This window comes from Solenopsis invicta, chromosome 1 (genome assembly GCF_016802725.1).
Source record: "Solenopsis invicta isolate M01_SB chromosome 1, UNIL_Sinv_3.0, whole genome shotgun sequence".
NCBI lineage: Eukaryota > Metazoa > Arthropoda > Insecta > Hymenoptera > Formicidae > Solenopsis > Solenopsis invicta.
The window spans coordinates 31,853,907-31,871,028 of NC_052664.1; the positions used below are offsets into that span (position 1 = coordinate 31,853,907).

General features: G+C 35.2%; 1 protein-coding gene across 12 annotated transcripts in view; it reads left to right on the forward strand.

Annotated features, from left to right (window-relative positions):
- Window positions 1–17,072, forward strand: part of LOC105198059 (afadin) — a 54,246-nt gene extending 37,174 nt beyond the window's left edge. For 5 of the 12 annotated variants that reach the window (XM_026134404.2, XM_026134403.2, XM_026134405.2 and 2 more), the window contains 14 exons: window positions 116–256; window positions 345–410; window positions 850–923; window positions 1,154–1,272; window positions 1,799–4,936; window positions 6,254–6,352; window positions 6,616–6,754; window positions 7,073–7,297; window positions 7,502–8,431; window positions 8,509–8,638; window positions 8,881–9,661; window positions 9,867–10,120; window positions 12,622–12,734; window positions 12,837–17,072. In XM_026134404.2, the coding sequence (XP_025990189.1) occupies window positions 116–256; window positions 345–410; window positions 850–923; window positions 1,154–1,272; window positions 1,799–4,936; window positions 6,254–6,352; window positions 6,616–6,754; window positions 7,073–7,297; window positions 7,502–8,431; window positions 8,509–8,638; window positions 8,881–9,661; window positions 9,867–10,120; window positions 12,622–12,734; window positions 12,837–13,107 (6,480 nt within the window). In that variant the 3' untranslated portion in view covers window positions 13,108–17,072. Of the gene's footprint in view, window positions 1–115; window positions 257–344; window positions 411–849; window positions 924–1,153; window positions 1,273–1,798; window positions 4,937–6,253; window positions 6,353–6,615; window positions 6,755–7,072; window positions 7,298–7,501; window positions 8,432–8,508; window positions 8,639–8,880; window positions 9,662–9,866; window positions 10,121–10,501; window positions 10,529–12,621; window positions 12,735–12,836 lie in introns of those variants that run through there. The other 7 variants (XR_003268653.2, XM_026134406.2, XM_026134409.2 and 4 more) reach the window with 7 other exon arrangements.
- The last annotated feature ends 50 nt before the right edge of the window (window positions 17,073–17,122 follow it).

Sequence of the window (17,122 nt, forward strand, 5' to 3'; positions counted from 1 at the left end):
ACAAATATATGTATATTCTCTAAATGTTATTTTTATGTATGCTTCAAATCTTTTTTAATATAAATATTTTGTAAAAAAATATTTTTATGTATATATTATTTTAATTTTTTTTCAGTTGCGTAGTCCCAGCGCAATGAGTAATAGATCAGGTGGCTATATGAGCCATATCAATCAAAATCAGGCTCAACCTGAGATACATGTCATTAAATTGCATAAAAGTACCAATGGCATGGGCTTAAGCATAGTCGCAGCAAAGGTATATATCCTTAGTTTTATATACTTATTAAATACAATTATAATTTATGTAATTATATTAAATCTGCTATTTAATTCTGTACACGTAGGGCGCAGGTCAAGATCGATTAGGTATCTACATCAAAAGCGTTGTTGCTGGTGGTGCTGCTGATGCTGTAAGTAACAGTTTATTTGAAAATACTTTATTTATTCATGATATTAAAATCGTGTTTAAAATATGTGTTACTATTTAATATATATATATATAAATTATTATTAAATAATATTTTGCATGATAACATTTTCAAGATTTAACAAGTTTTTTTTAAACAAAAATATAAGATGATTTAAACAATAAAGTATATGTATATATATAATTATATTATTTAATAACAGTTATAAAATAAAAATTGAATATAAAAACAAACTAAAATTACGTCCAAAGTACATTGCCAATACTGAGAATTTATTGTATATGTAACATATGTAACTATAGATTTTTTTAATATGGATAGTATATATTGGAACACAGCCTAAGAAATAATTTTGAAAGCTAGTTTTTATGATATGAAATTTTCATGTTATTAAGTAATCATAAATTTTTTTGTTTTTCAGGATGGTAGACTGACGGCAGGCGATCAATTACTCAAAGTAGATGGACAAAGTCTGGTTGGAATTACACAGGAAAAGTACGGCAAACTTTAATATAGTTTTAATTTAATGAATCTCATCTCTTTTATTTCTCTCTCTCTCTCTCTCTCTCTCTCTCTCTGTGTGTGTGTGTGTGTGTGTGTGTGTGTGCGCGCGCGCGCACACACACACAAAATTTAATATAATTTATGAATTTATAAAATATTTAAATTAATATAATTTATAAAATATATATAAAATATTTAAAATATATTAATAATTTACGCAGAGCTGCCGAGTATCTCGTGCGCACTGGTCCAATCGTGACATTGGAAGTTGCAAAACAAGGTGCTATATACCACGGACTCGCAACGTTATTATCTCAACCTTCTCCTGTGATGGCAAGAGGTAAATTTGAAGATTAATTACTAATATCATAATTTTTTGAACTAAATAACTTTTGAAGCAAGAAAAAGATAATTAAAATCTTATATTTGGATTCTACCAGCTTTTTAGTTAATAAAACACAGAAAATATATTTATTCAATCTGTAATGTGTACAAAATATTAGTTCAATTTGCTTACTTTTCTTTTTGCCGTGAAAAATTTAAATAATTTATTTGTTTTGAGACAGTAAAACAATTATTAATTTAGCATAAAAAATTTTCTATTATGAAATCATGATGCAATTAAAGTAATTTATTATATGTTAAATTAATTTAATGATATGTAGAATAATTTGTTTAATCGGTCAAGCTTATCACTTTCTTGCTTTGAGCACATATACCGGCAAGATACTATTTTCTACGAAATACTGGGCAGATTTATCGCTAACAGGCAGTTTCTAATCTGAATAACCGTTCCGTCAGAATAACGCCTTTCGCTTTGCTTTGCCCGCTTTATTAACGCTTGACTAACCACTTGTTTCATGCAGCACGTAAGACTCGGCCGAGGTCCGAGCTCTTAGAGCCAACGGTAGAGGCAACGGAGACCACCAATAATCAGCCAGCCACGTCACACTCGATGGGCGATTTATTGTCCTACCCGAAGCAGGCGCCGTGTCAGGATTTAGTTCAACCAGGTGCGATTCCATCTCAATGCGTTGTTGAGACATCTTTTTATCGTAATCAGGTCGATCGAGGTTTTCCACGAATCGACGTCGATGAGTATCGTTCCACGCGGCAAGATCCGTTCTCCACCTTTCGTCAGAGAAGCGCGTATCTCGGTGTCTATCCCGTCGAGGCGCACCGCGGCGCCGTCGACGAGAGAGAATACATTTATCGTCCTTCCACCCCTACCGTATCTCCCGTACGTCTCTCGAGACCTCGTATGCCTTGTCCTCTGATTTCTATCACAAGTGACAACGAGGTATCATCCGTTATATATCAAGATGAGAGTGACGAGAGCGATGACAAAATCATAGAGGAAGAAGAAGGTAACACGGAACAAGGTGAAGCCGCGACGAGTAATTCAAATTATTCGGATACTTTAAATCCATTCGAAAGAATCACCACTCCGCCACAGGAGTATGCGGGAACTACGAAAGATTACAAATTGCTGGAGCAGCCGCTGGCTTTTGAAACAAATTTTTTCGACATTATACCCTATATTGATCAAACTGACGATATTAATTTAACAGAATCTGAATGTGTTCAGGTAAAGCCGAGTAATAAATGTGAGCATTGTGTTAAAACCGGTTGTGACGACAATGTTAATCCTAGAAATTCTCAGATACGCATAAATGTAGAGCGCAATAGGCAACAGACTTTATGTGTTCCTGAATCTAATTTTGAGATAGATACGCGTAACAATCCGAACTTTTCATTGATTACTAATTCGTTTTCTGCAAATAAGTCAGTATTATTTGTCAAAGACGCTGTTCCTGGATCAGATTCTTTTACAGAATCTAAATCGGATGATCTCTCGCATCTTCAAGGCATACATAATACTACGAAATGTACGTTGAACATTGGTGAACGGTGTGAGGATAAATCAGACGACATTTCCAATTCTGAAGATTGCGCGGATGAGTCCAGTTCCACGATTAATGATGATTGCGCATCGAGTAGAGCCGATAGAGACACCGAAGAAGGAATCTCGACTCCCAAGATGTATACGATAATGCCCGAGTTGCATCTCGATTTGAGCGGACTGAATAGCGATGTGTCCAGTGACGAATCTAAAACGGAGAAATGTTGGAAGTCGCCGGAAGAAGTGCGCTTAGGATGCGGTAGAGTCGCAGCGCTAGCGAAACATTTTTCGAAACTTGGTGACGCTGGTCTGATCAAATTCAAATCGACCAAGTTGAATGGTTCCCGTCAGTTCGTATCGGAACCAAATATCATTACGCCGGATAAGAATGATGAACATTTGCATCGACCTTGTCACGCGCAAAAAGAATATAAATCGGATTCAGATTTGGCAAGAGAAGGGGATGAAAACTCTCATATTTGTTCAGCTGGGAGACGCAACAATGTTATTTTAGTTGACGTTGAAACGGACGGCGATTTTGCAATCGAGGAATGTAAGTTTCATCATTGTGGCGCTAGGCGAGTCACAATTGCAAGAATTCCAATGAATGAACAAGTTGATACTAAAGAAAGTTCAATTTCATCAGTGGACATATTAAGTAATGATAATAAAGATCAGGTGTTTCTTGGCATAAAAAAAGAAGCAGAAATTGAAAATGACACTGTAACAAGCGATGATGTGGCAAACAAGTCTCAAGTTTTTTTTACAGCAAAAAACCGACAAAAAATGCCAGTTGAAAAAGATAGCACCTCTAAACTCTCCCTCGAGCAGCAGCAAGTAATCGCAGAACAACTCGAGCAGTTTTCAAATCTGGATAACATCAATGCGCCTTTGTTTATACCTGAACAAGATCTGATGCAAGCTCCTGCCGTTTCTACAAAAAATGAAAATAACGGAGCGTCCGCTGTTGGCGATTTGACTCAGCCAAATTTGATAAATCAACTAGAGGCGGCGCCTCGAGAGAAATCGTCGTCGTTGATCGATACGGATGATAACTTTCAAAAAATGAAGAAACCCTCTGATTCTTCGTTATCCTCTTCCATGCCTTCTATTCGTTCCCCTTTATCTTCTCATTCTTCCATCGTGCTGTCGCTATCAAACGTTGCGAAAAGTTCTCTATCCTCGGAAGATATCAGGTCACAGATTCATCAGTATTGCAGAAAACATCCCAAATGCTTGTTCATAGACATTTCTCATTCTACCGCTAAGAATTGCTCCAACGACAGCTTCTCGAAGAGTTCGTCGATGCTTCCCCTACGTGCGAACGCCTATTCACGATCGGGTGATAACAAATTGAACGTTCTACGAATGCGAATTGCCAGACCTCTCTGTAATAGTGAAAGCAATCTAATCGGTGCTACAATTTATGGAAAAGAAGAGATTGAGAGAGACATCGATTTTCACGACAAGTTCACTAAGTTAACGCGAAGTTATGAAAGTATTTCAAACAGCAGATTTTTATCTGATTCTGATGATCGAACACGATCCTCCGAAAGTCTTTGCGAAGATTTTGATTCACCTTGTAAGTTTTACAATAGATTGATTTCGAGTCCTAAAGGAAGTATGCGATGGCATCGTCATCGTTCTCTCGAAGAGTTGAAATCGAAGAAAGGATTGAGGAGGCTTCAAGCTGCTAAAGTCCAAAAATTTCACAAATTTTCTGATGGTAAATTAGATTCCGAGGATGAGGAAGACATGCGATGGAATCGTCATCTGTCGCTCGAAGAGTTGGAATCGGAAAGAGAATCACACAAGCAAGATGGACGGACAAATTTAGGTCGAACTACCGAAGTACAAAGATCTGACTGTATGTCGAAAAAAGGACTTCGCACAAAGCGCATAAGCCATGAACGATTAAAAAGTAGCAAACTTAAATTGTCGCGTGGAAACGAGAGAAAAGACGTGGAACGACAAAAATTGAGAATGGAACGGAAATCTCAGAGTGAGCTTGACGTTTCGAGACGAAAGTCCGATTCGGAGAGGGACAGTTGGAGCTTCCGCGAGATCAGCTCGCTGAAAAATGATGACCGATTCGACTTGCGTAAGCTACTACTACGTGTTATACGTTGAATGTGCATTTAGTCGAACTTTTCTTTTTTCAAGCACTTTTATTTTGCTTGAATGAGACGAATGGAAAATCGACGTTCGCAGACGGATCAGTGTCGCACGATTTATTAGATCTGTTTATATACCTACATTGCATTTGCTCTTATTTATTTATAACGCAACCGTGGTATCCGAAAGATTTTCAACATAAATCATTCTCACATTTTTTTTCAATACATTATTTTATCACACGACAAATCGAAAGCTGATTAAATTATTTTTATAAGATCATTGATATAATGTAATATAAAATTTTCAGAATATTATTTTTATTTTATTATATGCACAACAATTTTTTTCCTAAACAAAGTTCAAAAAAGTTAAACATTTGAATAAACTAAAAAAATTAATTTGATCAGTTTTTGATACAAATTCATTGATTAACATATAATTTATGTTAAATTGATTTTATGATCTACTTTTGTCTTGTTTAAGAATGGATTTGCAAGTGTCATCCTGCAAATTATAAAATACAAAATAGCAATATATTTTTACTCCATAATAATAATCACGATGTTCTGCTAGTACGCAAGCATGATATATCAATATAATTTTCGGGTATTTTCTTTCGTTCCATTGCTATGTGCTTAGAGTAATTAATATATTTAGCAATACCTTTGATATTGCGTGTACATAATTGTAGATACTTATGTGCATGGAAAGCAGAGCTTTATGTCAAAAGCGATTGTTTAATTATGAATTATAATTATAACGCACAGTAATTGTGACAAAATAAGGACTCTTTAGTTTATTGTATATATTCTTCTGTCTCTAATTAACTTAATCACATTAAGTCAAACTCACAAACTAATCACATATGCAAACGTATACATAGCAACTATATATTCAAATATTATTATGTACAACCTTTTCTGCAAAATCCAATGCAATATTTTTCTGTTATTTAAATTACAAATATATCTCATTTTATAATATTAAATAATTATATCAGTACTTTAACATTGAGTCAACGAGAATTATTTTATAGCCTTATTGAAACAATATCATAATGCATATACATACTTATTTAGTTCGCCATTGTCTATCGTTGACCATATGACATTTTCTTTTTCCACCGCTTTCAACGTGTCAAAATTAGATTTCGACGATCTAAAAGAGAGCGTTTCGTTCTCGACAAATGCTTTGCGTATGTGCATGAGTGATCATTTTATTGTCGCGCCTCGGCACCTTCGTGTTCACCAATGCATTAACTCAAAGCTGTCTCTTTGTGAACCCGCTTGGGCTATCGCAGGTCCTCGTCGCATGAGCGAGCGGGATTTACCGTCGCGGCTTGGACACGACGCCACTCCTCAGCAAATCCACAGCAGCAAGTCTGTGCCGGCATTGCATAGTAAGTAAGAGCGAGCTTTGTGTGTGTGTGTGTGCACATCATGCCCGAATCACTCAGCTTTATCGAGTTCACTATCTAGATTAGCATAAGAGGACCGTCTATCTCTTATCGAATCACAGCTTCATCTGATTTCACTTAGATAGATTAAACATAAGAAAATGTTTATCTCTTATAATGATTTAAAAAAGATAAAGATATATCTGGTAAAAGACTATGCAAAGATACGTTTATTCGCTTGTACATAAAAAACTGGATTTACATAGATATGGGAACCGAGGTTAAACAACAGCATGAGGTATTCAATCCCGGATACAGCAGAGCTTCTTCCAGCAACAGTGTTACACCGCCTGTTCAACCACCCCCTATGGCGACAATTACCAGCGGAACTTCCTTGCGTTCCAGGTAAATAGCATCCAATCTTCAACTCAATCGAAATTGTTCTCACTGCAGATTTTAATATATCTTTAGCTTTCTTGAAGTTAAACAAAGTTTTATACAACTTATCCTGAGGAAATGAGAAATAATTTTTAAGAATTATACAGCACAATTTTTGAAAAATATAGAATTTATAATTGAAAGTTTAATTCAGTCAGTTTTTCCATTATCTGTTAATGTCCTCAGTCTATCATCTAATATTATTGTAAATTGTACATATTGTTTGTAAAATATCATGAAGAATGAAGATATATTTGTTAGAATAATGAATTCTTGTGCATGTAGGTCGAGCCATAATTTACATGATATGAGAATTGGAACTTTACCACCCACTGGCTTGGTTAGCAGGCAACAATCGTCGCCCAATTTAAATCCAAATGCGACGCACGTGAATGCACCGTCGAATGCACAGGGTACAGAAGCAGAGCGATTTTACCAGAATCTGAGTATTTATCGAAATCAAGATTCGACAGTGAAGCAACAAATCAGTCCACAACAGGCAGACGACAGGTATAGATATACAGTATATAATTTTGTACAACTTTGCCTTTATATTTTTCTATTTTTAAGTACTCTTCTCATATGTCATATTTGACATTTGATCATATGTGCGTAGAATTCAAATGTTATGTTTCTAGATCAATTTAGAATAACCTTACAATTTTTCTTAACTGTTTTATTCTAAATATTTTCTAAATTAATCGCTATTTACAGAAACCCTCAGCACATTCAAAAGAGTTCCCTGAGGGGTTCGCAGAACTCGTTGAATCGTCCGTCTACCATGGAAGTTAGCGGCCATATCCGAGACCGTCCAACGTCTGCATACGTCGCCCAAGGCCAGCAACAAAGTTACTCGGCGATCAGCAATCAGATGCAACAGCACAGCGGAGGACCACCACGTTCTCAGTCTTCGCGCGACATTATCCGCCAGGAAGCGAAGATGCAGGAGATGCAGGAGGAGGTTCGTCGACGAGAGTTGCGCGGTGGCGCGCCGCTGCTTAATCAGCATAGACCGCCGGCGATGTACAACATCGGCACTCGAGTAGCGGGTCCTCCTACTCAACAAGTACCGAATACTTTGAATGTACGTTCACCGAGACCGCTCGGTTCCACGTCGAGTCTGGGTACGACTTCTAGTTATGCAGCGAGACAAAATGCGCCTGGTTACAATTATCCGGATACTCAATATACTCAATATAATAGCGCGCAGTACGGTCAGTACGGCCAATACAATCAATATCCCAACCGTTATCCGGTAATCGGAAGTCAATATGGCCCGATGATGCCCAAGCCGAAAGGCAATGAGGCAATGGCGCGCGGCCAGCAGCCAAGGCCCAATGAGAATCTACTTGGCAGAGACTCGAACAATCAGGAGACTAAATCATATGCCGAACAGAACCGACATTTCGCCGGTTCGCAGAACAGTCCGCATTATCCGAATGGCAATATGGAACAGCGCGTTGATCAGTACGGGAACGACAATGTCGTCAATCGTGCGCAAAATGGAGAGGGCCACTCTACGACGACGTCGGAAGCGCCGCCCACGAGACCAGCTCTACCGTCTGAGGATACGTTTAGCGATAGTCCACCACCACCGCCACCCAATACTTCGACGCATCCTTTGTATAAGCAAGCCGATACAAGGTTTGTATTTTAAAACATTTTTGAAGTTGCTTGTCAATAATTAAATTTGATCTTAGTAATGGAAAGAATTTTTACAGGTATACCGCAAGCATGCAAGATCCACCACGAGGTAGTTATTACCCTGCGGGAGGAATCAGTGCCATGCAGCAACCGCGTCAGTATCAATATAGCGCGACGAATCCTTGGCAACGAGAAGAAAAAGAGAAGGTAACAGTAATTAATAAAGAAATAATAATTGAATAGTAGCATTAATAAATACGAATAAATCTCTTTAGAGTAATAATTTTGATCTAAATTCAGTTTTTTACATTGAAATTTTTGTTCTATTGATAATTGTAATACAACTAAGAATTTTAGTAACAAGTTCATCTATAACAAAAAATTTTCTGGGATTTGTAACTATATTATATTTTTCTTTAAAAATATTTATGTAACGTTGATATTTTCAGGAACAAGCCCGTAGGAGAGAAGCTGCCCGACTATGGCGAGATCAGCAGATCGCCGAGTTAAGCGCGCTAACGCACCGGACTCAGCAGCAAGAGGAGCAATTGCGAGCTCTTCAACTGGAAAGAGACTTCCAGAAACGAGCAGAGGAAATTGCCAATCAAGACGATGACGAAGAGAGCAACGATTTAGACAACGAAAGTGTACAGCGGGTTCAGGGTTTGTTGAGAATGGCGGCCAGTCAGGATAGAACTGTCCAAGGAACTCTACAGCCACCGATTTTATCAAGAACGATTACAGGCAACCAGTCTTTGAGAGGTGGTTTGCAACTTCAGCCTCTTAGCACCCAACCTGTCACTAGCAGCCACGCTCACATTTTGTCTAGCCAAACGGCGTCTCAGAATGTTGGAATGAGTGGTCCTGGCCAGGAAAACAGTGGTTTACACGTGCAACCAAATCAGCAACAGCAACAAACGGCATTAGGCCAGAGCGAAGAGCATGTGTCAGCACCCAATTATGGCGCACCTCTTAGCAATTTCAATTCCGGTCAGAAGTCCTATTCCATGAGTATGCCGCATTCCGTGGAAGACAGGGAACTGCAACGAAGAATGGATGAGGTGAAGCGGAAACAGGCTGAATATGAGGAGAATCAAAAGAAGCAGGAGGAGCAACAATTGCAATCACAACAACAAACATATCAGCCGAGTCAACATTCGCGCAGCCAGCTGCACCCCAGCATGTTGCGCTTGGACAACTTGATTATTAATGGCCCCAACGTATCTATGCGTTAGTAGATTAAAGCTGCTTTTAAAACCTGTAGATCAAACATCGAGTCTGTGCATTCTCATATTTTTTAAAAGAGAAATTGTTCCGAAATATTTTTCTCGCTAAGAAAAGATTTAGTATATTTTTGTTGTATTCATTAGATATATTACATATTTGGTTTAGACGGTAATCTTATTATTTTACTGAAGATATTTCTTTATTTTAGCTTCGCAAAACGATGCTGCACCCCCGCCACCAGAACGAGGCTCTAGTTACGCCGTTATGTCTCAGCAAAGTGCTCTTAGATCAAACGGCTCGACCACATCCAATCTACCTCCCACTTCTCAACCGCCAGCGTCTATGAAAAGAGTCTCTTTTCATGATTCGAATGCAAATAGCGAGTCTATACTACGCAATGTATCATCTGGAACATCAAACCCGCCATCGATCTCAATGGATACTATTAGAGAGGATCCCAACGTGAGTAATTTTTTTATATCTATTTTGTTTTATTTTTATTATTTATCTACTGTTTATTTCTGTCTTACACTTTATATTAATATAATTATTCTCGATTTAAATTATTTAAAAGATAATTTAAAAAATTGCAAAAAATTGTTTCATGATTTTTTTTCTAATACTTTTGTATTTGCTTTAATATTTCATGTAGATATAATTACTTATTAATCTTCTTAAGAGAAGTAATATTATCTAAGATCATGTAGTTCTTATTTTGTGACATGCAATTTATTGTTTAAATAGCTAATTGAGAAATTAATATCCCTTTAAGGGATTATTTTTATTGCCAATACAAATTTGTTATAAATATGAATATCCCTGTCGAAATGCTTACAATGGCAGATAAACAAGTAAGACATAGATGTTAAAATGGGTCGTTGTTACATCATGCTGTGTACATTACGATGTTTACGATGCATGAACTGTCAGCTATAGTAATTATTGTTTAATAATCATGTATCTCATTCGAGCATTATTCACTGTATTTAATACTAAATGTTTTATTCATGTTTCATATTGTATATAATTGCTAGTTTTTATGATGATTGCTTTACGCGTACATCATGCTGATTTGCCCCTAAAAATTACTTTACAAAATAATATTTTCGAATTTAAACTTAATAAGAATTTAATTTGAGACTTAATTAGTGTATACAGGGTGTCAGAAAAAGGGTCACATATTTTGATAGCAAGTAGTATTGATCAAAACAAAAAGAAAAGGTCTAACATGGGTCCTAAAATATCTTTAAGGAGAAGATATCTTAAAACTAATATCTTCAAAGATACAAGCTATTTTGTTATTTGAGCTCTTTGTCATTTTCTTATTAGTCGTGTCATCTTTAGAATGTCTCCTGATATTTACATTTGCAATAGATACTACAAGTCAAACGACTACTGTTGCTATATGAGAGTTCGTCAGTACGAGATTAATCGTCTCAGTCAGCATTAAAATTTTTTGTTTTTTGTAAAAAAAGGAGTTTTTATTTTGTTATCATATGTACATACATTTAGTTTCTTTATTTCAGTTTTTTTTATAGAAGATTAATGATTACATTTTATATTAAAATAATTATTTTTTTATCTCTTTTTGTTTATTTTTTATTTTTTAAGGCACCTAGAAAAAAGATATTTCCATTGTACCCCACTTTTCCCTACTCCTTTGTTCATTACATTCTAAAGATGACCCAACTAATAAGAAAATGACAAAGAGCTCAAATAATAAAATAGCTTGTATCTTTGAAGATATTAGTTTCAGGACCCGTGTTAATTAGATCTTTTCTTTTTGTTTTGATCAATACTACTTGGTATCAAAATATGTGACCCTTTTTTTCTGACACCCTGTTATACATTTTGTTAATTAAATGTTAATAAGTTTGTTATTAAAATAAGCTACATTAATTCAACAAACTGTAATAATTTAATTTATACAATAATAAACAATAATGGTGAAGCATTTTTATTATTTAAGATTTTTAAATTTAGTTCATTTAATAAATTAATTGTAGCATTTTTCAAATTTTTCTATAAAATAAATTATTTATGAATCTTAAATGTCTTAGATTACATTCTTATTGAGGTTCTTATTAATATATGCAAATTACGCAAAACATAATGTGCTATTATTGATATATACTTATAACTGTTTTGAAGTTTATTTAAATTAGTGGGATATTTATATTGGATGACTGTAAAGGATCATGCCCGATTTCAAAATATTGTTATTGGTGTTGCTCAGTGTTTAACACTGCCTGTAATTTTTATATATTGTTTAAAAGATAACATTTGCATTGTTTGAACATAAAATGGGAATAGATTGTTTTGGATTGAGACGGAAGAAAAAATAACGAAAAAATGAACGAAAGTGGCGACAAATTTTCAACATATTTTGTTTTACAAGTTTAAATAAAGGTTCAAGAGTTTAAATTATAGAAAAATTAACAAAGTTGATCAATCGTATACATGTATATAAATAGTTCAAAAAATTTTGACGTGATATAATCAATATGAAGGATGCAGTTCAAAGAGAATTATTTGGATCAATCGGAATATCGTCTTTCACTATTCATCATGATAACGCTAGAAATTACGTTTTGATGGAAATTGAATGCAAGCAAAGAACTAAATTAATCTCCTCAATCTTCTGTTGCATCCTCGTATATTTGTTGCTATCACATCATCAGATTATTACTTTATTTCATTCATGATAAAACATTCAAACAGAAAACATGTTGATAGGAAATTTTTCTCAAAAAAGCACTGATCACGGCACTCATATACAACTCAAATATTAGAAAAGATTATAGAAAAATAATAAAAATTATTTTGTTGATTAAATAAAGATGTGTGTTAGAGATAACTAAATAACTTTTAATAAAAGATCGGACAAGAACTTTGTCATCCAATATATTTGCTATATATTAATATATGATTTCATATAGTATATTATTTAATTGTATTTCCAGAATTTTATCAACGACGCGGAGAATTTATTAGCCTCTCCCAAGACACCGGAAGGATCCGGGACTTCGTTTAGTGCCGCCACCCCCGGTGTGATCGGAGCTCAAGAAGTCTATAAGTGAGTTTTTCTGTTGCGCTTGCAACAGATTAAGATTTAAACATCTGGCACCAAATAAAGGAGTCCCTTGGCGCAAGTATGCTTTACAGTTTGCTGTTCCAGGGATCCAAGGCAAAAGCGATTGGCGGAGAAGCAAAAGCAGCAGAACTCGCAAATTGGAGCAGTGCCAGAGAAGCTCAGCTTCAAAGAGAAGATGAAAATGTTTGCGATGGAGACCGGTGAGGACGGTACGCCGCGGGATAAAGTTAAGATCTCACGCGCTCAGCGCGAGATTGACAACATCAGCAGCCCGCTTAATTCCAATAGTAACAACAATAATAACAACAACACCACCACCACCAGCGGCAATAACACCAATAACAATAGGACCTAAACGTTGCATTCTTATTTTCAGGCTTTAACAATTAAGATAGAGCGAATATTTTTCGAAATATCTAGGGCGTTTGAAGGAAAGTCACCATTGTGAACCACAGAATTGAAGGAGCATGATATACAATATGAAAAAGGTAATCTTTTACAAAATTTACATGAATCATTTGTCAAAAGACATATTGTCACGGTGTCGTTGACACAATGATATATTTATAGATCTATATATACATCAATTTTTACAAGAATATTAATTGTTTAACTACAAGAGCTATTGTTGGCTTTTTGCTTTATTCGAGAGAACTCGGCCAAGAGTACGCGTTATATATAATAATTAAGATTGCCGAATTTCTCTGCCTTATTTTTCTTCCGAACGCCCTGGATACTTTGTCGTGCGTTTTCCGTCGCGGATAAAGAGACATACAGAGAAATATGTATACTACGCATAGTTGTAATATCACAAAGAGATACATTAATTAATTTTATTGCTAATGATATACCCACACAAGGGCTATTTTGCATTCAGAATGAATCCGATTAGCCGGCTACGATTTTCCACACAGCGTTGAAGTACAAACGGAATTTTGTATAGCTTTTTGACCAAAAATGTTGTGTGTTCTGCGAAGAGAAGGACCAATAATAACATAACGGACGTATTGCTTAGTCGTGACGAGAAAGGAAGCTGTCCGGTAATTCTCATGTGCGACGCGTCCAATATATTCCTGAATACTTCCGGACCAACATTATCTTATTATAAAGTAACGGATAATCTGTCGAGACTAGTACGGCATAGGCTAAAGCTCGCGAATATTAAATAAGCACCTGAGAGGCGCAAGTTGTTTCGCGAGGAAGCTCGCGAGTGTACATAAAGAAGAGACTGTAGGCCGGGCATGATTATCATATGCGTTAGTTTTATATTTATCTCTCGGCAACGGAAGATTCTGATATATATTTAAATTGTACCACTATATATATGATTTACACACTTACGCCATTATGCACTTAACAAGGTACGACAAAGTAGCGAAGGTAGATAGAAAATAGAATGGAAAATAGGAAAAGAGAAGACGAGAACATGTTTGCACGAAGGGGGGGGGGGTGCGTATGTGTGCGCGTGTATGTGCGTATAAATGAGAAAATGAAGAATGCGAGTATAACGAAAGACATATATATATATATATATATATATATATATATATATATATATATATATGTATATATATATATATATAATGCGTTTCAAAAGTATAGTTGGCACTAGTTTAGTTCTCGTATTAAAGCTCTATTTTGCGTAGAGTTCGAACGAGAGTTCTATTCCTCATAGAACTCGAATGGTAGCCCTACCATTTTGTAGAACTCTGACAAAAGCTCCTAGAATAAAAACGAAAGCTCTACTTGTATAGAGCATAGAATAAACGCGTTACACGATGGATAATGCAACCAGCGACATGGATAATGAAAGATTCCTACTTTAAAGTGTCTCTATTTGTTCCATTTACAGTTTTCCAGGAAACTGAAATCTTACGCGGTGCATTATCGATATTTTATTGAATTTAAGTAGCGAGGAACCAAATTTAGTTCTTGCTAAACTTCAAAATATGATTAAGAATTTGTTTCTTGTTTCATTAGTAGAGTACTTAGAGAGAATTATTTTTGTCTATTAAGATTATCCTTGTAAAGCCATTTTTCATTAAGGTGCAGAGTGAATCACTTGAGATGTATTTATCGCAATATATTCCTTAATTACATATATTTTTTTATACAGGTTTATAGAGCTAATTAATATTATTTTTTATCGATTAATTAGTTGCTTATTTACTTTGAGATATATTTAGTGATCATGTGAAAATAAACCATGGATAACTTGCAAGAGATTTATGTTGCAATTATATATCGCGTTATAATTATTATGTTTATTATACACACATAAATATTATTGCAACATAAATCATAGTATATTCCCGCAAAATTTAATATTTATTTTATATTGGAATATGAAGAATTACAAGGTGTTGAAATTTATTTTTAATAAAATATTTCAACTTATTTTTATTATTAAGCGATTTTTTTAATTTTTAGTAAAAAAAAGCACAAAAATTGGTTTTTTTTTATTTATTATACGTGTAATATTTCGCAGTTACGATCATCAATTTTATTAAATTAAGAGATATCAATTCTCTTTTAGGAACTCTTTAGGAACACGTAACTTTCGAATCGTATTTTGCGTGTAATCAGCCGAGAATTAACATCTTAAGTGTTTCACTCTACGTAATCTTACTATTAATCGCCTCAACGCTAAAGTGATAATTAAATTGTTATCGTTGGATGCGAAATTTGCTCGAAATGTTTCTTCGCGTAATTCTAAAACTTAAGTTTAAATGTATTCGACTCTTTCGCACCTCAAATATTCGCGCATGGTAAAGCAGTATTCCAAAAAGGAGGGAGCTTAGTGATCTAACGTGAAGAACAAAGTGTAGCAATATTAGGATGTAAGGAACAACTTATGTAGTAACTGTACAAACGATCGTGGAGAATGTCCGTTAATTGATCTTGCGTGATAGAAATCGCCACGCGAGTCGTTCCGACTAACGCTGGAGAAATATTTTACGTTCCACTCAATTCTTTGGTATATTTGTTAATATTATGCAACATTCCTCATTATTTGTATTCTATGTTACGACAAAGTGAAATTATTGGTTGCATTTGCGTTTTGACAGTATTCTCGAGAACTTTGAGTATGGTTCGAGTATTATTATTTGTAAAAATGATTCGTTTTCGACATTTTTCCTTTCGAAACTCACGAGTATTATAAAGCTTATCTTCCGGCGTACAGATAGAGATAGAAAGAGAAAGAGAGAAGAAAAAGAGAGAGAAAAAGAGAGAATGAGAATGTATGCACAGAATGCAATATTAACATGCGTAATTAACATAATGTTACTACAGATCAATACTAACATATCTTCGCTTCCAAAGGGAATTATTCGTGTTTCTATTCTCATGTACATTCTGAAATTTGATTTGTTCAAATGACTCGTTGCTTGAGAAGCAAAGATTTACATTGCGGTACGGAATATTTATATAGACGATTGACTCTTTTCAGAAACGATGTGCTTTCATATTAAACTTTTCACGCGTAAATAAAGAATTTAACTTTCTTCAGATGAGATTCTGAGATCTCGAACGACTTCACTAATCGCTTTCCGTATCCGTAGAAAATCTTCAGAAATGCACTTTTGTCTTATTTATTTCTTTTATATATATGTACTTTTTTTGTTCATATGCTTCGAGATCCGATTTTCCGGCCTTTACCATTCCTCCAGTTGGGAACGATAGTGATAATACTGAGCAGCTTGTTACACGCTGTCGTGCGACGAATTTTGCTCGTGATCACAACGAATTTCCGCCTTCGGGCCGTACGCTGATCGTACAATTGTCGCGCGAGCGAGGTTCCATCGTCCGTAGTTTTAACTCTTTTAGTTTTAATCAGCCATATCGAGAGCCGGTCGAGTCGACATTAATTAATAGCGACTAATTACTTTTGCGTACAGGATCATTTAAACGTATTCGTGTCGAGGTGATGCCTAAACTCGATATTAATCAAATATATTGATAAACGAGAGAAAACGAAAGGGAGTGAAAGAAAAAGAGAGAGATAAAGAATTAAACGATAATCGATAACTCCCTTATTGTTGTGTATAGCAAGCGTATATATTTGCACTATATTTTGTAAAACTGTTTTCATAATCTCGTACGGAGAAAAAAAGAGAGAAGAGCGGTGATATCAGCCGGTTGATTATTCGCCGAGAGCGACTCAACACGTCACGGGGATGTTATTAATATTACTATATTTTACTTATATAGTACCGATTGTAATTTCGCAAAGTACAGTATATTTTTTAATTATTGTATCATGTAATGTTATTAGCGAAATACGATATTTGACGGAAAATATATGTCAGCTGTATTGAACGCTTAATGCCTCCTTCCTCTTGTCTGATGTCTCTATTTCTTATTTATTT